The 24,079-nt window shown below is 38.5% G+C and overlaps 1 protein-coding gene across 1 annotated transcript; it reads left to right on the forward strand.

The window, feature by feature from the left end:
• The first annotated feature begins 1,251 nt into the window (after positions 1-1,251).
• LOC144703899 (molybdate transporter 2-like) lies at positions 1,252-2,821 on the forward strand. Its single transcript, XM_078576195.1, has one exon. The coding sequence runs from the start codon at positions 1,317-1,319 to the stop codon at positions 2,643-2,645; it is 1,329 nt and encodes a 442-aa protein (XP_078432321.1). The 5' UTR covers positions 1,252-1,316; the 3' UTR covers positions 2,646-2,821.
• Positions 2,822-24,079: the final 21,258 nt, after the last annotated feature.

Below are 24,079 nucleotides of genomic sequence, written 5' to 3' on the forward strand. Positions count from 1 at the left end.
TGGTGACGGTGACGTATTGCCCGTGACGGTGACGGGGTAGTCCGGACGCGTGACGTGACAAAAAGTCCGTCACAGATGACGTCCGTGACGGAATTTTAATACAACTTAGTAGACCTTACTCAGAAGGGGTTGTACGCAAACCAGCTCCTGGGTTTTTCATCGAACAGATTCGAGGCGACGTGGTCCTTGAACTTCTTCTTGAAGGAGACGGCGCATGGCGTGGGTACGTGATGATCGATCATGAAGATCGATCACCGACCACCATTCGATCCTTCTTGAACTCCTTACAAACCATCCGATCGCGAAGATCGATCTCCGACCACTCCTCCGTTGGATCGCGCGGGCGGACGATCACGTCCCTACAATCGACTTTCGTGCCCTGCGCGGCGAGTCTTCGGAGCAGCGGCTGCTTCGTGGCGTGGTACTCGTCGGCGGAGATGCAGTCGGCATAGAGAAGCTCCTGAAAAGAACACGGAAGATCGTTGGCGATGGCGATCGATCAGATCGAAGATAAGAGGAATAGAAGACGGACCTGAAGGAAGAGAAGCTTCTCTCTGTAGTAATTTCGTCACCAGTGATGGCGACGTCGTCACCGTGATGGTGACGTGACAGAATGAGGATGCATGGACGCGTGACAGGTACGTGATGGTTTTTTTCAAAATCCTCGGACGCGTGACGTGACGGTGATGTGACGAACATTTTGTCACGTCACCGTTCGTCACGGCTCTTCATCCGTCCCGTCACGTCCGGGGCGTCACGTCCCAGGCGTGCCGTTCCCTAATTGCTCCCTCTCTCTCTATATATATATCCCTCTCTTTCTCTCCCTATCCCCCTTGATTAGTTGATTCAACATGAATAACTTTCACCAATAAACGCCTATAATATCCAAAACTCCCAGCAACATGAAGAACTCGTACCAAGACTAATGCTCCAGAAAAAAATCATGCCTTCCGCCTAGGTTCAACATGAATGACAGTCACCAATAAACGGTTCCTCTAATCCTCTAATTCTAGTACTGTATGCCTAACCTTTTGTTAGAGTTACCTGCCTCTCCAGAAGTGTGGAAGGGCAAACTAAGCATCTATGCTGCTTCTGTCCTGATTCGTATTCGGCCGGCCCCGCCATGATTCCACATGATGAAATCGTAACAATAAACGAATATAGTACTCCAAGACTCCAGTCCGTCAATTTTTTTCAGAATTTCCTGCCTCGGCATTATCGTGAAAGGGCAAACAAAGCCCTCCCGTTATACAAAGATGCGACGCCCTCTCCACTAGATATTTGTACGTGGAGCCAGGAAGAAAGGATCGCAGAAGATGTCGCAAGACCCAGCGTTGGATGGAGAGCCGCTGCTGGGGCGGCGCCGCCTCTCCTTGTCGTACTACGTGGCGGGGCTCCGGCTGAAGACGAGCGTCTGGTCCGAGCTGGGCGGCGCGGTGGGCGATCTGGGCACGTACATCCCCATCGCCCTCGCGCTTTCCCTCGTCAACGGCGTCGACCTGGGCACCACGCTGGTCTTCACCGGGCTCTACAACGGGCTCACCGGCGCGCTCTTCGGCGTGCCCATGCCGGTCCAGCCCATGAAGTCCATCGCCGCGGTGGCCATCTCCGAGTCCGCTGTTCACCTCACCGTTCCCCAAATCATGGCCGCCGGGATCACCACGGCCGGCGTCCTCTTCCTCCTCGGCGTGACCGGGCTCATGTCCCTCTGCTACCGCCTCATCCCCTTCCCCGTCGTGCGCGGCGTGCAGCTCTCCCAAGGCCTCCAGTTCGCCTTCTCCGCCGTCAACTACATCCGCCACGTCAAGGGCTCAACCGCCGCGCGCCCATGGCTCGGCCCCGACGGCCTTCTCCTCGCCCTGGCCGCCCTCCTGCTCATGATCCTCACCGCCGCGCCCGGCGCGCCTCGCGCCCTGGCGCGGATCCCGGCGGCGCTGCTGGTGTTCCTTGCCGGCGCCGGGCTCTGCATCGTTCGTGATCCGTCCGTCGTCCAGGACCTCCGGTTCGGGCCGTCGAAGATCCGGGTCGTGAAGATCTCGGCCGAGGACTGGAAGACGGGGTTTTTGCGCGCGGCGGTGCCGCAGATACCGCTGTCGGTGCTCAACTCCGTGGTGGCCGTGTGCAAGCTTTCCTCGGACTTGTTCCCCGAGAGGGAGGTGTCGGCGGCGACGGTGGCGGCGAGCGTAGGCGCGATGAACCTGGTGGGGTGCTGGTTCGGGGCCATGCCGGTGTGCCACGGCGCGGGCGGGCTGGCAGGGCAGTACCGGTGCGGTGGGCGGAGCGGCGCCTGCGTGGTGATTCTGGGGGCGGGGAAGCTGGTGCTGGGCCTGGCGCTGGGGAGCTCTGTCGTTAGAGTGCTGGCGCAGTTCCCCGTCGGGCTGCTCGGCGTTCTGCTGCTCTTCTCCGGCGTGGAGCTCGCCATGGCCGCCAGGGACGTGGGCGACAAGCAGGGCTCCTTTGTGATGCTCGTCTGCGCCGCCGTGTCGCTCACCGGCTCCAGCGCCGCTCTCGGGTTCGTCTGCGGCGTCCTCCTCCATCTGCTCCTGAAGCTCAGGAGGGTCTGCGCTTCCTGGATCGGCCGCGATGGCGACGACCAAGACGACGACGATGAAATAGTAGTGCAGCGTCGCCGAGAACCGTGTTAGATGAGCTGTCGGTGAGGATCCGAAGAGAGAAGCCTTGGAGGAAGGGAAATATGACTTACCATTCACCGAGTGGCGAACGGATGTCTTCCTTGCCGAAGCAGAATATCGTATTCCACCGTCACGTTGATGTATATGAGAATGCTTATAGATCACATAGGCAATGTCACGTTTGTGTTTGCGTGTGTTTATTTACAGAGCAACCAAAGATCAAAGATAAAAAAAAAACCGCAAAATTATCGTGAACAAATATGGGTAAGAGGGATGACTCAAACTTCACACAAACTTGAGTAAGGGGGATGACTCAAACATGGGTAAGAGGGATGGCTCAAACCTTTAAGGAAGTATTCTGTGTGGATTATGATTCATCGTAGTTCAAACTTCACGATCAATGCTTTTATGGACGCAGTCTGGGCAGCTGACAGCACTGACCGGCATTGGTAAAAATCTTGCTTCCTAAAGTTCAAAGAAACAGCCATCGGTTGCTCGTTCCAGTACAGAAGCTGAATACAAAGCCTTGGAGAGTTGCACCACAGAAGTTCTCCGGGTACAGTCTCTTCTCAAAGAAATTCACCAATCACCAACAGATCCTCCCATATTATGGCGCTACAATATCGGAGCCACGTACCTTGATGCCAATCCAGTCTTCCACGCACGGACAAAACATATAGAGATCTATTTTCATTTCATACGAGAGCAAGTCGCCAACAGAAGTTTACGAATCAGGTTTGTTAGAAGCAATGGCCAACTTGCATATGCTCTCAGGAAGCCTCTACCCAAGACCAGATTTCTGCAGTTAAGAAGCAAGTTCAACTTCTTCGAGTCTCTGCCACTGATCTTGAAGGGGCGATAACGGAGTTCACAACTCTTGACATATCAGCCTCCAGATCGACATATAAGCCATGTACCTTATATCCGTTATGGAGAACTAGTGGCTAGGATTAAATATAAGTTCAAATATAGATGGCCAGGATGAAATATACACATGATTCAATATAGCGTCAGGATTAAAGATAGATAGGTGTTAAATCCAACGGTCATAGTTTGTTCTAATATAGCCGTTGTACTTTGTTACAATGGCTATGATTAAAACAAAGTAACTATCTAAGCAACGGTTAATAGGATAAATACAAGCCAACTGTTGAAGCATTACTTGATGGATTAATACGATATTCGGCCAAGGCCTTCAACGACTTCTTGTCTCCTCTCTTCTCCTTCTCTTCTACCCTCTTCTCGTTTCTGTGCAAGATCTCAAGTCCGTACATCTGATTTGTATGTGGTAAAGTAGTGGGGATTTTTGTGCCATGTGAGAAAAATCACATGAGTCAATGAGACAAGTAGAGACATACCTGGCTGAGACATTCACGGAAGTGAAATCTACCGATAAGATTGATGAAGTCATTTCACTATCATCGTCTTCCCCAGGGTATTCCACCATTGGATCTCTCAATGGTAAAGTGCGTGTAGATGGAGTAGGAAATAGAGGTGCAAAAGTTGAAATCAACTTGCCCATAGTAGGACCGTCAAATGATGGGAAATTGGAGAGAGAACGGGAAGCCCTACTAGAAAGAGTGAAGACCATGGACAGCTAGAACTGTCCAGCATACCACTATAGTCAATGCAGCATAAAAGAGAATTTAATAGGCATTGTTATGATTTATAAAGAAAAGGATAGGTCAGGTCAACTCAGAATAGCTACTCAAATCTTCTCCAATTGCATGTCCCCAACTGGGCCATCCCAAATCTGTCAAGGCAATTCTAAATATATATCGATAGAGATAGATAGATAGATAGATAGATAGAGATAGATAGGTAGATAGAGAGAGAGAGAGAGAGATAGAGAGATAGATAGATAGATAGAGAGAGAGATAGATAGATAGATAGAGAGAGAGATAGAGAGATAGATAGATAGATAGATAGAGAGAGAGATACTGATAGATAGATAGATAGAGAGATAGATAGATAGATAGATAGATAGAGAGATAGATAGATAGATAGATAGATAGATAGAGAGATAGATAGACAGATAGAGAGAGAGACAGAGATATATATATATATAGATAGATAGATAGAGAGATAGATAGTGAGATAGATAGAGAGATAGATAGAGAGATAGATAGAGAGAGAGATTAATAGATATATATATATATATAGAGAATAAATATAGCTGAACAATTCCCATCGTGCTAGGGCATTGAGATCTAATATGCCTGGGTCGATGCATATAACTTCATAAGAAACCCCAGCAAGGCTTCTGATGAAGACATCCACTAGTTGGTTTGATGAGTTAACATTTGGTGTGGAGATGACACGACGGATAACTAACACAATACATATGCATGTATGTTGCAGTCACACCAAAGTTATTCAACGGAAAGTGAAGCCAACAATGGTATGAGCCATTTGAGCGATGGCACAGTATTTGGTTCCAACACTAGAGAAATATATTATCTTCTGTTTCTCAGATTTTTAGGTGATCAGATTTCCCCAACGTAAAGCACTAGCCAATGCTCCCTTTGCAATGGACCTTGTCTCCAACATTTCTAACATTGGAGTTCGCCCGATATGTAAATGATTCTTGCGCTCGTAGAGAAGTCCCTTTCCTATAGGGTACGACTCATAGTGTCCCATGATGAAAATATATGTGGCACACAAGGAAATCACACATTTATATCTCATCCAAAAATAATTTATGCAAAATGTATTCATAATAATGCACGTGTGATGCTCATGACAAAGTCCATGGATACATGATCCGACTTAGTAAATTATAATAATTTCGTACCTCTTTCTGCTAAATATTCTTATTGAAATGATACTCAATGAGGACATCAAAATATCTAGATAAAATAACACTCTCTAGCCCCACTTATATGATGAGTATGGTCGATCACATAGCCATTAATGTGAAGACACTTTGGATAGATGGTGGGCGCTCATTATCATAATATTTATTTGAATTTATACGTATGAATTCTTAAATGTTATTCTACCAAAATACTAATAAGATTGATTCGTGTCACTATTGTGTTACTGGGTTTTGGACGTTAGACACCAAAGACATCTTGTGGATGGATGGTTGGTGCCTCAGGTCCAAGAACCACTAACACAACATCTGAGCTCGGTTGAAACACACTTTTTATTAAAATGATTGAGTGGTTAATATGCAACCTTTAATCTTCAGTATAAGAGGAGACAACTCAAGGAAGATGATAATAGATAATCAAAGAAGAGCTGTGTGATTAGTTTTGAAGGCCTCAATAGTAAATCAGATGATTGCTTATGCTTTGACAGTTGACCACATCCTAAGTCATCCTAGGAGTGTCAAGTGGAGAAGTGACTATATGTATACAAAAATTGATGAAATAAAGCTCCATGATTATGTGAGTATACTCCTTAGAATCTTCTATAGAATGAGTGTATCTTGGCACCCCAGAGGCTAGAAACTAGACCTATAGATGGGTTAAGAATGATTTGTGATGAATTAATCTATATAAAGATATAGACAATTCTTTTGGAAGCCAATCGACGTTGGGCTGCTTAAGTTTTTAGCTATGTTGATACATGGGCCTAGATGTTCACACACAAAAGGGTCTCTTGGATGTCAAAAGATGTACTTGTAGTTTAAAATTTTTAAGAAGAAATTCCATTTAAGTATAAAAAGAAGGAAGTCCCCAAATGAAATTCACTCAGACCGCATTCTTCAGGTGCCTATCCTCCATCTACATTACCTCAGCTCCCCTTCACGCTTGATCAAGTTATAATGACATAACGATGACGGCATGTCAATAACAGAGATCATTGAGATGGAGGAGATTTGACATGCCCTGGATTACGTGGACATGTCTAGAGGATACAAACTTGAGGAGCTCAACAAGTCTCACATGATGAATGAAGAAATTACACATCTATCTGTGTCAAGGTGATTTGAGTATTAGCTTATTAGGTCTGTTATGATTCTATTTTAATTATTTTCTTGGGCAAATCATGAAGTTTTCATGTTAACTATGGCTCTAGAGCCCAACGCCCATTACTAGCGGGAATGATGAGGTGCTTGCACAAAATGGCTAAGCCATCATCCGAAAACTTCAGGTGAGCTTACATCAGGCATGATTCAGGTTTGGAATCTAAGTGCCTTGTTTCCTAAAAGATATTTAGAGACTCCTCAAAAGAGCTAGCTTTCTCAGGTCGATAAGGAAACTCTTAATAAAATTAACCTTTACTCAAAGACAAGAAAATTAGTTAGGATCACATTGGTAGGATTTTGAATTTACTATTATTTAATTGGTGTCTAAAAAGATGAGAAATGATACACAATACATATGGGGTAGATAAACGAGGAAAATGTAAGGCAAGAAGGCGAAACCTAGTTTTTAATGAGATTTAATAGGATTTAAAATGATTAATATGAAGAATACTATGTAGGAGTTAGTTATTTTACTAAGATATGGAGGAAGGGCGAGACTGACGATGAATTCAATATAATGAGTTATGGAGAAAGTAAGGGAGACTGAAAATTGTGTGATGATAGAAATTTTTGTGTAAGTGGATTGATGACAAAGATGATGAAGACATGGTGATATGAAATGTGTAAGACATGATGGAAAAAGGAAGGACGTGAGGTAATGATATGGATTATGGTTTTAAAATAATGATGAAGAGAAGACAATGAATGACAAAGCCACTTTCCTTAGGTCCTTACATTATGCTAGGACTAGGATTCACCATTTTTTACCAAAATTCGGTAAAACTGAACTGAACCGATACCATTGGTTCAAGAATATCAGGTTTACCAAAAGTTCAGTGGCAGATTCGCTTTCACGAGAAATCCGAACCAAAAAGCAGATGAGTACTTTGTAGGCAAAAATATTAAAAAATATGTTTACTGTCGGATTTGAACCTTGGTTGGTCAAAGTCAAACAAAAAACCTTGTGGCAACTACGGTACACATCTTTACTCCAAATAGATGCCGATAAAATATTACAAATCCAAAAAATGTTGAACATGAGTAGGAAAATGATATAGATTTGCAAAAATGTTATCTTCAAAAATACATATATAATAAATAATAAAATAACACATACAAAAAATACATTTATACAAAAATAAGATAGATACACAAATAACATATACAAAAAGTACATAAATATGAACATAATACAATTATAAAAACAAAAAAAAAATGCAAATTACATACAAATACAAAAATACATAAATAATAAAATAACACATACAAAAAATACATTTATACAAAAATAAGATAGATACACAAATAACATATACAAAAAGTACATAAATATGAACATAATACAATTATAAAAACAAAAAAAAAATGCAAATTACATACAAATACAAAAATACATATCACCCAAATCAGATAAAGACACAAATAACATATAAAAAAACATAAATATGAACATAACATGAATAATCAAATAACATAAATTCAAAAAACGTAAAAATGAAAATAACATAAATACACAAATAGAAAAATAATATAAATAAAAAATACACAAATGTCATGAATATGTAAATATACAAATATATAAATACACAAAAATGTAAACACCTAGATATGTAATTGAGTAAATACATTAATAGTTTAATATTAAAATATGCAAATCTACGATAATGTAAATCTATGAATAAGTAAATACATAAATTCAAACATAGATATATAAAAATGTGCACAAATACAGTTTTGCCTTTGATTCTGTAGTACATCCATGGCAAAAAGGAATCTTTAGGTAGTACATTTGTTTATTTAAACTCTTTTAATTAGTATTTTTAAATTTTGACTTTGATTTTTGAACTATTAATATGAATTTTTTCAAAGACATTTGACCAAACTTATATGTTTTACCGAACCAAAACCAAACTCTGAATAAACCTAGACTGTACCAAAGTTTAGTTATAGTTATTGGTCAAAAATCGATACGGAGACCAAAACCGTCATTCCCTTGCTAGAACCATGGTGATTTGCAAGTGTTGTTAAGCTTTTGTTTTCTGTTCCCTCTCCTCAAAGCCCACGATGAAAATAAAAAGCATGATGGATATCTAAACTCACTCTCTATTATAATGCATAAAATGGGGGAAGCAAGTTTAAGGATGATTTTTCAGTGATCTTTCATTAATTGGAAAAATCACGTTGCCGGGTACGTCTAACCCTGCGGTTGTGCCCGTAGACCGATCCATCCGTGCCCTGGATGCCACATAAGGGGTGTTTATAGATAAAATGTAGTGTTTTTAGTCATTTTTGGGCGTGGAGAGAGCGTACATGTCCCAATTACACACGGACCTTCTCACCCACGGCCATGTTGTAGGAAGGGAAAGGTACAAGATGTTACCTAGTGAAGGCCGAGAGATGATCACTCGTGCCAGCAGGAGTTGGGTGAGCCCTCATCGCGATGCAAAAATGTGGAGTGCATAATCCGCCCCGCTGTTCACAGATGTCATCGTGGAGATGCCGTTAAAGCTCAATATTTGATGATCTAGAGGTCCAATCGAGCTGAAAATTTTCATCTTCACCCCCACTTTCCATCCACACCCTATAATCTATAAATAGAGGTGTGGATCACTATGAAAATGCATCATTAAATTTATTTCCTACTCATGTGGGGTGATTGAAATATAGTGAGTTCTTGAGATCCATCAAGTGTGTTCTTGGCGTATGATAAACTGAATTTTACTGTAATTATCTAGGTTAATAACTATCGTTGTTTGTAATAAACTTATACAATAATATTTATAGTGAACCCTCTATTAAGATGTAAATGATGAGTAGACGAGTCGTCCACAGGGAAGCAGAGTTCAAGGATTTAATTCAAGATAACTACAATGGAGATTTGGTAAATTTAATCTGGATTAGATATGATATTCAGGGAGGATCAGGTCTCAAAGATTAAATAGTGATGATCTCTATTGATTTCCTTTCTAATACTAATAGATCTTTAGATATCCTTAGGGAAGTAATTGAGAAGAGAGAGGTAGAGAGATAAGAGAATATGAAGAGAATATAGGTCCTCACTTCATTAAACCTGGTCCTCAAAAGAAGATCTAGAATCAGAAGTGTAATGAGATAATAACAGTAGTTAGTATTGGTTTTTTAAATAATAATGGTTTGTGAAGAATGTAGTGACTTAGATGGAGTAAAGGGGCATATAATCTATCTAATTTTTAGGGTATTTTTATGTCTCATAATAGAACCTGATCAGCAGATAACTTCTTTCTTCAATCAAGATGAAGGCTTGTACATTTTCCCTAGCAAAAGCGATTTAGAAGAAGACACATCAAGACAAATGAAGAAAGAAACTAAAACTCGAATAAAAAACCATGATAAAAGTTGATCCAAGGAGAGCTCCCCTCTGACGGCAGACTATGGTTGAGCATCCAAGAATGAATAAAGAGAGAAAAATAGTGATTTATACCTAGGGTAAAGGGGTGAGACAATTCTACTTTTGCCCCTAAGTATTCCTTAATTTTCTTTAGTTTTGAGCCTCCTCTTGTCGATCCATCCAAATGGATGGAAACATGATACAATGAAGAACTAACCCTCAAAACTTGAGCCCAATCTGACGGTATGATCTTCAGATATTAACAAATGAAACTAGAGCAATCTAAGGTGTTTGATCCTTTTGGTCTTCTCTCTCTTTGCCTTTGTGACATTTGATTTGGACGCCGACCTCGAAATATTTGGATATAACTCCCTCCACTCCTATTTCACCTAAAAATTTGGAAAAAACTCCTTTGTTCTTCCAAAACAAGTTAAAATACCAAAAACTTCAATAAGATAGGAGATTTATGCCTACAAAAACTATCGAGAGCAGTTTTAGAGCCCTTTTCTTCATGTTCTCCACTAAATAATTTCTTGAAAATCCCAGGAAAACCAGTAAAAATAGGAAAAATTCAGGAGACTATACTAAATGTAATTTGTTTTCATTTTTAGTATGATAACATGAAATTATAATCATTTTAGTGCAAAAGGAAAATGCAATATGTATGAAATTAATCCTTTAAATTGCATGTTATTAGTGTACTAGGTGTGTGGTAAGAAGTAATAGAGAAGAGGGGGAGCTTACCTGCACTCGCAAATTGCCAGGGTCCTGGCAGAACATAAGGATTTATCGTAATCATAGTTGCCTTACATTGTTCTTTCTCGACATCATCAATGACGGGGGACCATATGGAAGATCGAGCCCAAGCTCATCTTCAGCCCATTGTGGAGCTTGAGGTGATGCAAAGGACCTGAGCTTCAAGTATCCAGCTTGACGACAAGCCTCCATAGTTCGTTTACTTTCTGCATGTTTCTATTCGTTATGGACTTTATCGAGGGCCCCCATGTTTTGGCTTCTTGACGTCTTGTTTTTGTATATTTTGGGTTTGTTTGGCCTATTAGGGGAAGTCCCCCACGTTGGACATTCCCCTAATTGGGCCCATTAGGGCAACCCCCCCTACCCTATATAAGGAAAGATATCCCCAAAGAAACGGTTGGACTTTGCTTGTTGAAAATTTGAGTTTCTTCACTCGGAGTCCCATCCTCTCCGTTAGGGAGATTATCTTACTTATGTTTGAGTAGTTTGTGGATGATGCCCGCCGATCAACCGCCATTGTCGCCACCGCCAGTTCACCGTCGTGAAGAAGATACTATCACCAAAAGAACAGTCATTGTCGCCGCTGACGACCAAATCATCCATAATCAACTTGATCCTTCTCAGCGCACAATTACGGTCGTGTCGAGTCTTATCGATGTCGCCTTAGCCGGATCACCTTACCGCTCGAGACCGTTGAGCTTCCAGTGGTTGAATTTGTCAATGCCTAGCCACTTCCGGCCATCCGTGGCCGCCTCTGACCGTTCGCGGTTGCCCCCGACGGTCCGCGGCCGCCTCCGGCCATTCGCGGCTACCACCGGCCGTCCGAGGCCGCCACCGGCCATCCCTGGGCTGCTGCTGACCGTCCACGGCCACCTATGACCATCCCTGGCCACCATCGGCCGCCCCTGGCCCATCCTCCAACGCATTGGGCTGTCCTTGGTAACATCAGGCCATCCCTGACCATCGCCGATCGTCTCTGGTTGCCTCTGGCCATTCCCGGCCGCATCGGGTTATCTCTAGCTGCATCGGGCCATCCTCGGCCACCTGCGGCCATTCCTGGCAGTCACCAGTCTATCTTGGTCACCCAAGGCCATCCCCGATGTCTAGGGAAACTCTATCGGTCACTTGTGATTGATAACATGCATGTTTAATGCTTTAATATGATCATATTTACATGTATATTTGCATGTTATCAAGCTTAAAATGATTAAATCTATTTTCAGAATGATTTTCTGAATTTTCTGAATTTTGGAATTTTTCTAACAATAGATTCTAAAAGAATATAATTATTTACAAATAATATAATTTTTATGGAATTTTCAGACATTAAATTTGGACAGATATGTTTTTTCTAAGTAGATAAATATATGTATTTTTTGGGCTTTTATTTTATGTAATATGAAAATTTAAAGTATTTTTGGATTTCTTTTTGCGCAGGGTGACGTGGCGAGCTCATATCCACTCATTTAAAACATAGAAAAAAGAAGAAAGAGGGTGACGTGGTTCGCTGACGCGCCGCCATGCCAGCCTCGAGAAAGAGTTTTTATGCCTTTTCTTTTATTTTTCTTTGTCCTTTTTTCAAGTACACGTGGCGCAAAATCCAAAAAGTGCCAGCGTGGAATACCAAAAAGCACAGAATCACAGGTGCTTTGACTTCTTAACAGACATGAAAAATGAGGACGCTGACGAGGAGAGAATGAAATTTAGGGCTAGGATTGGCTCAACTTTTAACAGCCATAACTTTTGATCTACAACTCCAATTGAGCTGAAAATTTCAGCATTGCTTCGTCTTCCCCTCCTCTTTCTATCCATACCCTCCAATCTAAATAGAGGTCTGAAGCATTATGAAATTCATCTTGAAGTTGCTTCGTACTTGTGTGGGTTGATTGAAAGATAGTGAGTTTTGAGATCCATCAAGTGTGTTCTTGGTACCTTTGGTGTGTGGGGAGAAGCATTGGAGAAGAGGTCGAGCTTACCAGAACTCGTAAATTACTGTAATCCTGGTGGAACATAAGGATCTAAGGTAAGCATCTTCGCCTTACATTGTTTCGTTCCCAACATCATAATTCACTTAATTAGTGTTCTTCATCGTATTTTTACCCACATTTTACTCCTTTATACTCTCTTATCTCATCTCTGTATCCTCTCCATCACACCATTTATATTCAACCACTATCATCGTTCACGCACTCAACCATCACCACATCCTTAACGTTCACTTGTTATATTAACATATAACTTACATCCTTTTACTCAATATCACAAGCTCATATCCTCTATTCTCATCTTCATCTCTTCTCTCGTTGATCATCACTATCATAATAAATTAGTTCCTTAATCATCGTTCGCTGTGGAGATGGTCCGTACTCATCACTAAACTAAGTATTCTTAAGTACGGTTAAATATAACTTTTATTGAATAATCTCAATTAACAACGAAAAAAATTTAAACTCCTAAATTTGAGATTATCAATTGGCGCTGTTACCGGGGAAGGATAGCCATTCAGGATTTGGTTTCTTTTATTTTGGTAATTTTCTCTCTATTGCTAATCATGATTAAAGCAGTGCAACCAGCCCCATGAGATCGACGAAGACACGAACAAAAGGTACAACTCTCATCGTAAAAACTCTTTAAGTTTTACAATTTTTAAGGATATATCTCATTATGAATAATAGACGATCACAAAAACAGACTGAAAATGAAAGTGGAGATCGAGGAGAGGCTTCGAAAAAACAAAACAATTACCTTGAGAATTTTGTTATAAATGAAGGAAGTAGATGATGTAGATTAAACAAATATTTTGCTCCTTTAGGAGAGGATCCCCATACTAAGATTAATGCACCTATCGATGAGGGTTCAAATTTTGAGATTGATCATCATATGATTCAGTCACTCCCTAATTTCCATGGTTTATCTCATGACGAGCCGTACAAGCATTAGGAAGAATTTACTTTGATTTGTCAAACATTTCACTTCCTTAATGTTACGAATGAGGTTATTAAAATGTGATTATTTCCTTTCAGTCTTAGAGATAAAGCTAGAAGTTGGTTTATATCTCTATCTATGAATTTTAATTCATGGTAAGATATGGAAATCACATTCTTAAAAAAAATCTACTCAGATGAAAAAACAAATACATATCGACGAGCGATAAGAGAATTTTGTCAAGAGCCCGACGAATCCCAAGGAGAAGCATGGGAAAGGTTAAAAGAATCGACCCATAAATGTCCACACCATGGCCTAGAAGAATGGGAGATAGTCCAAACATTTTATGCAGGGTTACGAGATCAAGATGGAAGATGATCGACGCGGCTAACAAAGGTACGTTCATGAAGCAATTGAAATTTTAGAAACCCTTGCAGAAAATGATGTTTATTATGCCGCCCTCAACCAATATGGAAGAAACCCAAATGCAAGAAGAGGTGGAATGATCGAGGTAAGTGCAGTTGAACCTGAGTTACATATTGATCAATTAGTTAAAGTTTCTTACTTAACTATTTGATAGATAAGATGGGCACTCACGAGGAACCTCGACCATCTCAAATAGACATGTCATTATGCCATAATTGCTCTTGTGCCGATCACGTGGAGGTAGATTGTCGTTTACATGAACAGGTTATGGCTATTGATAGGCCAAGAATGAATGGACCTATGGGTCAAAATTCATTGAATCCTAGGGATAATACATACAACCAACCTAACATGCAAAGGCCATCTTATCCATCTAACCCCTCATCTTTCAGCCACAAGAGCAATGAAATTTCTATCCACACAGTCCATAGAACTCTTTTCAGCCCAACACAAACCCTAACCTTTCTTATGATGAGCTGTATAGAAATGTGCAGGAAAAACAAGATAAGATGGAACAAATGCAAGCTCAAATGTTGGGGATGATGCAAGAGTTCAAGAAGGAGATGGAACAGATGCAAGAAGAGCAAGTGGCAAAGACAGACTATAAACAAAAAGGTAAATTGGATGATAATGGTTCCCCCAACCATGAACAAGGTTGACTCCCAACTCAACCTGAAATTAATCCTAGAAATTTACATTCTATTGACAGTCATATCTCTACCAAAAATCATTATGAAACCATGCATGCTATTTCTGAGCAATAGGTAAAATTCTTCCTGATATTTCTGAAAAAGTAGAAGTAGAAGAATCTCATGAAGATGTAGAGGATAACAGCAAAGAACCTGATCCTAAAGACTATGTGCCATCCATTCCTTTTCATGAAGCTTTGAAAACTTCAAAGATGAAACCAAATGCACATGATGGGCACTTTCTAGAAATTTTCAAGCAAATTACAATGAAGATTCCTTTGACAAAAGCAATTCAACATATTCCCTCCTATGTGAAACTTTTGAAAAATTGGTGTACACATAGTAGAAAGCAAGAACATGTCCTATTATTTGAAATTGTGAGTTCTATTCTACAAAACCTTCCTGAAAAATGCAGGGATCATAGAGCTCCTTTGATCAAATGCAAGATAGGGGGGATGGTTTTCTCCAAATCTCTACTTGATTCAGGAGCAAGTGTTAACATTTTGACAAAGGCCTTATATGATAAATTTCAGTTTGGAGATTTAGAAGCAATTTTTTTAGAACTGCAATTAGCGGATGGGTCTATTAGGAAACCTTATGGATTGTTGGAAGATGTAGTAGTTAGAATAGAGCATTGTTATTTTCCTGTAGATTTCATATTGGCTGGTATGAAGGTTACCGAAGATCTTAGGAATGCTCGTATCATCTTAGGGCGACCTTTCTTAGTTACAGCTAGGGCGAACACGGATTGGGAGAAGGGGTTGTTGAATTAAAAGTGGGACAATAGAAGGTTGAAATAAACATGTCTAGGCTAATGCAATATCTAGAAAAAGCTTGTGAAGATGTTTGCTTGATTGATTCTAATGATGATTTTGATTTTATGTATTCTTCATCTCATGATTTGCAAGGTGATTTTACTTTTGAGCATAATGTTTGTGCTATGGATTTTAAAATTGACTTCAAACCGGTATTATCTACCTTGAAATATGCATTTCTAGGAGAGAACAATGATTTTATTTTTATTATATCATCATCATTATCATCACATCAAGAAAGTAAACTCCTAAAAATGCTTAGAAGTTATAAATATGCTATTGGTTGGTCTATTTCAGATATTTTGGATCCAATTTGGGATTTTCCTTGGAAGGTATCGGGAAAGAATTGGAATGTAATAATATCGATCCATACAGAACAGAAGAAAAGGTTCTCTATTGATTCAAACGCTGTACCTATGGGATAGGGATAGAGGAAGAGTTAAAAAAACCGAAGATTTCACATATTACTTTTGATCGAAAAATAAATCTTATTTATTTTCGCACTTTCGATGAGAAAATGGGTCAGATTCTACAGGATCAAAACTATGGGACTTAAGGAATGATGGAAGGGAATAAAAAAAAGAGAGGGAAAGACAAAAAATCAAAATGAAATAAAGAATAAAAAAAACAAAATAAAAGAAAATTTAAATCAATAAGTAAATAATTAAGTACAATAAATACAATAAGTAAATAAATAAGTATAAGTAGAAGAACCCAGATTCCGAATGAACAAATTGAAACTCGAAAAGGATCTTTCTTATTCCTTAAGTCCCATAGTTTTGATCCTGTAGAATCTGACCCATTTTCTCATCGAGCGAAGGGTACAAAATAAATAAGATTTATTTTTTGAAATAAATGAAAGAGGTAGTTAGAAAAGAAGTTTTGAAATGGTTGGAAGCAAGATTTATCCATTCAATTTCAGATACTCCACGGGTTAGTCCAGTGCATGTTGTTCCTAAAACTACCGGGATAACCGTAACCAAGAATGAGAAAGGGGAAGAGATCCAAACTAGATTACCAACTAGCTGGAGGATATGTATCGATTATCAGAAGCTAAATGCGGTGACAAAGAAAGATCACTATCCCTTGCCCTTTCTTGATCAAATATTAGAAACATTAGCGAGTCAAACCTATTTCTGTTTTCTCGACGGATATTCAAGATATAGCCAAATTGAACTTCATCCTGAGGACAAAGAGAAAACTCCTTTTACATGCCCCTTTCGAACATTTGAATTTAGGAGAATGCCATTTGGATTATTTAACGCCCCTGCCATATTTCAACGATGCATGACTGCCTTGTTTTCAGATTTAGTCGGTGATTGTTAAAAGATATTTATGGATGACTTATATGTTTTTGTTCAGGATTTTGGTTCATGCTTATCTAATTTGGAAAAGGTATTGCAGATATGTGTGGAGAAAACTAGTACTCAGTTGGGAAAATTCCCATTTTATGGTTCAAGAGGGAATAGTTTTGGGACATCTAGTCAGCAATCGTGGAGTTGAAGTGGACAAGGCCAAAGTGGAAGTGATCCAGAGCCTTCCAATTCCCACCAACACCAAGGAACTTAGAGGATTCCTTAGGCGCACAGGCTTCTATAGATGATTCATTAAATATTTTGCCTAATTGTCTAAACCGTTGACCAATTTATTAGTTAAAGATGAGACATGAAATTAATGATGCACAGAAGCAAGCTTTCAGTCAGATTAAGGAGGGTCTAGTGCAAGAACCAATTCTACAAGCACTTGACTGGAGTCTTTCCTTTGAGCTGATGTGCATTGCTTCTGACTTCACGGTGGGGGCAGTTCTTGGTCAACGCATCAAAAAGAAGCCAGTGACCTATTACACTAGAAAAACCTCAGTGGATGCCCATGTAAATTACACTACAACTGAAAAGGAATTTCTACCTATCTTTTTTCCTTTAGATAAATTTAGTTCTTATTTACTAGGTAGTAAAATAGTTGTCTTTTCTGATCATGCTGCTATTAGGTATTTGATGAATAAGAAAAAACATAACCTAGGTTAATTAGATGGATTTTATTGATGCAAGAATTTGATATCAAATTAAAGATAGATGTGGATCTGAAAACTTTGTTGCTAATCATTTGTCTAGATTACACGTCAACACCGCAACCCCTATTTCTGAAATATTTCCTGATGAACACATACTTAGGGTTAGCAGTAGAAGAATCCCTTGGTTTGCACACATAGTTGATTATCTCGTTTCAGGATGAATCCCCGATGATTGGAACGAGCAAGAGAAAAAGAAATTCCTTAGGGAAGTTCAATTTCATTTTTGGGAGGATCCTAAACTTTTTCACTTAGGTGTAGACCAAATATTAAGAATATGTATGCCCGAAGAAGAACATAGAAGTATCTTAGAATTTTGGCATTCATCTTTTTGTGGTGGACATTTCTCTTCCAAGATTACGACATCTAATGTTCTCCAATATGATTTCTTTTGGCCAACTTTATTTAGAGATTCTTTTGAGTTTTGTAAGAATTTCTTGAAATGCCAATCGATGGTGAATCTTAAGAAGAGTGATGCTATGCCACTCCAACCTATTATTGAAATAGAAATATTTGATTTGTGGGGCATAGATTTCATAGGACCCTTTCCACCATCACATGGGCATCTGATGGCGGTTGATTATGTGTCTAAGTGGGTTGAAGCAATGCCCACGAGGAGAAGTGATCATAAAGTCATACTTAATTTTTTAACTCATAATATATTCTCCCATTTCAGATGCCCTAGAGCAATCATTATTGATGGTGGATCGCATTTCAATAGCTCCCATTTCAAGTCCCTCCTCAAGAAGTATGGGGTTCATCATAAGATAACTTCTTACCATCCACAAGCCAATGGCCAGATTGAGGTTAGTAACCGCAAAATCAAAAAGATCCTTAAAATGATCATACAGCCAGATGGTAAGGATTGGAGCAAAAAATATCCGACGCTTGTCGGCTTATAGGACAGCCTATAAGGGACCCACTGTGATGTCCCCTTATAGACTCATATTTAGAAAATCATGTCATCTTCATGTTCAGATTCAACATAGAGCTTATTGGGCAATTAGAAAATTAAATCTTGCTATGGAAGAATCAAGAAATGAAGCGTAGGGAAAAATTGAATAATTGAATCGTAGCAAAATTGATTCTTGCTATGCAGGGAAAAATCATATGTTACAACTCCGAGAATTGCAAGAATTAAGAAATGAAGTGTACGAAAATTCTGTAATTTACAAAGCCAAAATAAAAGCCTTTCACGATAGCAAATTAAATAGAAGAATTTTTTGTGAGAATCAAAGATTATGGCTTTACAATTCTCGATTGAAATTGTTTCCATGAAAGCTTAGGTGGAGATGGGATGGACCATTTCTTACCATTAAACTGGTTGACCATGGAGCTGTTTTGATTTAATATCCAAAGATAGGTGGACAGTTTAAGTTGAATGGAAAAAGGTTGAAGCCACACCTGGAGCTGGAACCTCAACCTATGGAAGCAACGATAGATCTTCTTGAATCAGGGGTTTGGTCTTGCATTAGTATACTTTGCTTATTTCCTAGATTCGCTTCATTCACCTTTTGACTTTTCCTTTACTAATTTTCCAATTGATATCTTTTAACTATCTTTCTCGATAATTTTGGTTTGTAGGAGAATGAATTGCACAGAGGCAACTATACTAAGAAAAAGAATCCACGGCAAGACAGTTACATCAATGGCACAAGAATCACAGTTTGACAATACCTTTTCATAGAATTTTATTTCTTGCGTTAGGGGATATCAATTTGGGGAATCATATAATTGTATGAATTTAATCCTGCCCGTCCTGGAGAATCCCTCACCCCTTGTCCTAGCAATATGAGTATAGAAGTAGTCTTGTGTAGCAGATCAAATACATCTCTTAATGGTATGAGCCATGGTCTAGATGCATGTATTTTTCTTCCAAATGGTTTGGATATCTGATATTGTGAGGAACACAAATAAAAATCAAAGGGTTAAAGTACTATCTTCTGTGGGGAATGCTGAGTGAGCCACCCATCAACCACCCACCAATGAGTGAATCATGTCTAGATTTTTTAATCTCCACTAGGTGAATCTCTCTTGAGGTAAAAATTGTCTTATTTTCAATACTTAAACACAGAATCACCTTTCCTTGAGCTACCATAAAATACTTTTTGAAACCTACATGTGAATCTTCTTCACCCATTTTTTCTAGCTTACCCCTTACCATTAACCCAATTTCACTCACTCTTATAGGTGCCCATCTATTCCCCCTTAGTCCTAGATGCTTATGATATGCTTGCTTCCAAGTTTCTTCTCCTCTTCCCTTTGTGATATCACCCTCTTACAATATATTTTCCTTTGTATACCTCTCTCTATTTATGTGTACGTTCTCTCATCTGTGTTCATCTTCCTTGTACTAGCATGGGATGCATATAATGCTGTGTATTTGATCAACCATTATCTATTCTCCTATTAGGCTTCCATTCATGTTCACCTCTGTTTGGAAAAAAAGAGAGAGAAAGAAAAAGAAATAAAAAAAGAAGAACAAGAAAAAAACAAAATAAAATGAAAAAAAAAGAAAAGAAAAGAGAAGAAAAATATCTTATGGGGTTTCTTGTTATCTTGGAAGCATTTATTTTTGCTCTTTATGAATGTTGATAAATCCAGGTACCCCCACGTATCATAGGTAAGTAAGAACAGTTCCACAATAACAAAACAACTCATAGAAACAGGATTTTAGACATAGTGATAACGACTGTCTAAAATCAGCCATTTTATCATTGAGAACACCTTAGAGGCTTTGCCAATTGAGAACACCTAGAGGCATCGCTGGTTGAGATCACCTCAGGCTTTAGAGCCTTCGCCGATTGAGAACACCTCGTTTACTCGTGGTTCAGCAAAACCCTTATTTTACAAGGGCAAGTTTCGGACTAGAAATATGGTGTATTATATTGTTATATGCTATTTATTTAGAAACTTGCCCTTGTAAAATTGAGAACACCTTAGAGGCTTCGCTGATTGAGAACACCTAGAAGCATCGCCAATTGAGATCACCTCAGGCTTTAGAGGCTTCGTCAATTGAGAACACCTCGTTTACTCGTGGTTAAGAAAAACCCTTATTTTACAAGGGCAAGTTTCTAAATAAATAGCATATAACAATATAAAATACACTTATTAGAAGTCAAATATAGGGGAAAATTTTATGAGAACAGATAATAAGTGTGTTATCAGTCCAGGTACCTCCATGTATCATAGGTAGGTAAGAACAGTTCTGCAATAACAAAATAGCTCATAGAACCAGGATTTTAGACATAGCGATAACGACTGTCTAAAATCAGCCATTTTACGAAGAAATTAGCCATTTTATCTAAAAAATGGTGTATAGGAGTTAGAGTTACAGGTAATAAGTTCAAATATATTATATTAGAAAAGTTTAAAACCCATTGAGGTGCCATCTACTCTTTTCGTTTGTCATGGGAGTAAGCTATCCAAGTATTCTAAGTCCACCATTCATCCTTAACATACCTTTCACCCATTCTTTTGAGCTATCCCTCAATTCTATTCTTTCTCTACACCTAGTTAGATAGGAGCCTCATCACACGTGATTCCTTGATACACATTTGATATTCTGTGTTTATAGGAGAAGTGAATAATGACTATCTCTTACTCTCAAAAGGGAGCAAACTTAGTGGGGAGCCATCATATGTGGGTGAGTGATGACAGAAAGTGAGGGAACGCATTACCTAGATTATAGTATCATACCTGGGGAGAAGTAGGCTTCACTCCTCATGACCACCAGCTCTTTCCAGAATCACAAGGGAGTCTCTTGTATGCATTCTAGCATTACATAGGTATAATCTTACTTAGAGGTGTATTTGATATCATAATTAGTTCAAGATCATGTTGTCAAAACTATAAGGTGAATGGATCAACCAAGAGATTTTAAATGCCATTGCTAAGGGATTAGCAATGATTTAAGTTGGGGGGTCTGATAACATGCAAGTTTAGTGCTTTAATATGATCATATTTACATGTATATTTGCATGAAATGATTCATATTTGCATGTTATCAAGCTTAAAATGATTAAATCTATTGTTTAGAGTGATTTTCTGATATTTCTGCATTTTTTGGGATTTTTCTAACAATATATTCTAAAAGAATATAATTTTTGAGATAGAATATGATTTTTTTGGAATTTTTTGACATTAAATTTGGAAAGAAATGATTTTGACTTAAGAAAAATATGTATAAATATATATTTTGACTTAGACAAATTCTATCTTTCCAAATTCAATGTTGAAAAATTCTAGAAAAATCATATTCTATCTTTAAAATTATATTCTATTGAATCTTATGTTAGAAAATTCTCCATAAAATGCATATAATTCAGAAATTCAATTTAAAAATAGGTTTAATCATTTTAAGCTTGATAACATGCAAATATGAGTGATCTAATGCAAATAGGTATGTAAATATGATCATATTAACGTACTCAATATGAATGTTATTACCGCTGCCCTAGAACCTTTGTGTTGTTACTCTGGTCTTATCCCCTAGATCCGCGGTGCCCTTTGTATATTTTCATTAATTTTTACTCCGCTTACATCACGTCCACATTGCTACATATCTAATTGAGATGAGAAGGTATCTCTTCTCATCTCAATAATCACGTTATTAAAAATACTAAATACCTAATCATTGTCCTCTTGTGGAGACGATCCACATACTCTTTACTAGCTTAGATTACTAAGCGAGTGCATGTCTATATTTTATCTAATAATCTCAAAAATACCAATGACTAGTTCAAACCCAAATTTTGAGACTATCAGCTTCCTATTGGTGCAGACATTATCATAGCACATGGCGGATTTCATCAAGTGGGTCACTAAATCCACATTGTGCACTGATGGGAGACTCCTCAGAATTAGCAAGCATCATTTTCAATTGTGTGCGCCACCATGTAGTTAAAACTTGATGTTTATGATAAGCTGCTATAGAAACGTGACCTCATCCTTTCTAGTGTGCTACTTGAGCAATTTTGCAAGGTGGAATGTTTGATGAGGCAGCTTACTTGAAGACCGTCCCCTATGTTTGAGATATTCTCTCTAATAGAATAGAGATGGGAAGTGAAGGAGATAGAGAGGAGGCTTCAAATAATAGCGATGATCATCCAAAATATTTTGTTATAAAAATATAGGAAATATATGATGAAGATTAAATGAATATTCTCCCCCTATAATTAAAAAAATAATTAACACTCTTATAGATGAGGGCTCGAATTTCAAAATCAATCATCATATGATTCAATGTCTCCCTAACTTTCATGGTTTATCTCAGAAAAAAGCCATGTAAACGTTTGGTAGAATTAACTATGATTTGTCAAAGATTGCACTTCCGTAATGTCACAAATGAGGGTATAATAATGCAGTTATTTCTCTTCAGCCTTGGACATAAATCTAGAAGTTGGTTTACTTCTCTATTTATGACATTTGATTCATGGAAGGAAATGGAAATTACATTCTTAAAAAAATTATTTTGTTGGAAAAAACAAATTTTTACTGACAAGCAGTAATCAACCCAAAAATGCTAGGTGAAGCATGGGAAAATTTAAAGGAATCAACCCAAAAATGTCCACAATACGGGATAGAATATTGTCAAATTGTTCAAACATTTTATGCAGGATTGAGAGATCAATGCATAAAAGATGATAGACGCAGCTAGTGGAGGTATGTTTCTGCTTGGCAATGATTGCCTTTTTCCAGGGAGCCAAGTTGCTTCCAGCGCCTTTTTAAGGATGGCTCGATCATCCCTTCTGTTTTGCGGCGAACATGGCTTGTGGAATAAAACACTATCTGGCCTCACTTGCATTTGAATACGATTGTTATTTTTACATACGTCTTTACTTAGAGGTTATACATTTGGTTAAGTATCATAGATTTACTTCAATTTAAAACATTAAGTTAGCATCAGAAGTTTGTTTGGTATTTCAATTCGCACAAAAAACTTTATCTGGCCCCCATGTATCTTTCATGTAAATTTAACAACATTTTTAGTTAACATAGAATAACATTTATTAATTTGCTCAAATAAAATAAAATGATATATGTTATCATATGTTTTACAGAATGTAGATTATGATCAGGTAGGAGGGTCTGCATTAAGAATATAAACTTTAAATAAAGGTGAGGAATGTAGAGCTTCATGTATTAGTATAATAATATTTATTATGATTTCATAGATCTAATTGGATATTTATTGCCAATCTTACCATATATCAAGTCATTTGCTGGACAACCCTCGCCAATGGTTCCCTCAAGGAAGAGGTTGATATATTTTTCACAATCATATTCCAATTATTTACTTAAACAGATTAATTGAATGCGTCAAAAATGTAAGAGAGCTCATTAACATTTAATTCGAACTTTATCTAAACATATATGATTACAAATAATATCTCTCAGCTGTAAAAAAAAGTCATTAAAACTG

The sequence above is a fragment of the Wolffia australiana genome, chromosome 5 (assembly GCF_029677425.1).
Source record: "Wolffia australiana isolate 7733 chromosome 5, ASM2967742v1".
NCBI lineage: Eukaryota > Viridiplantae > Streptophyta > Magnoliopsida > Alismatales > Araceae > Wolffia > Wolffia australiana.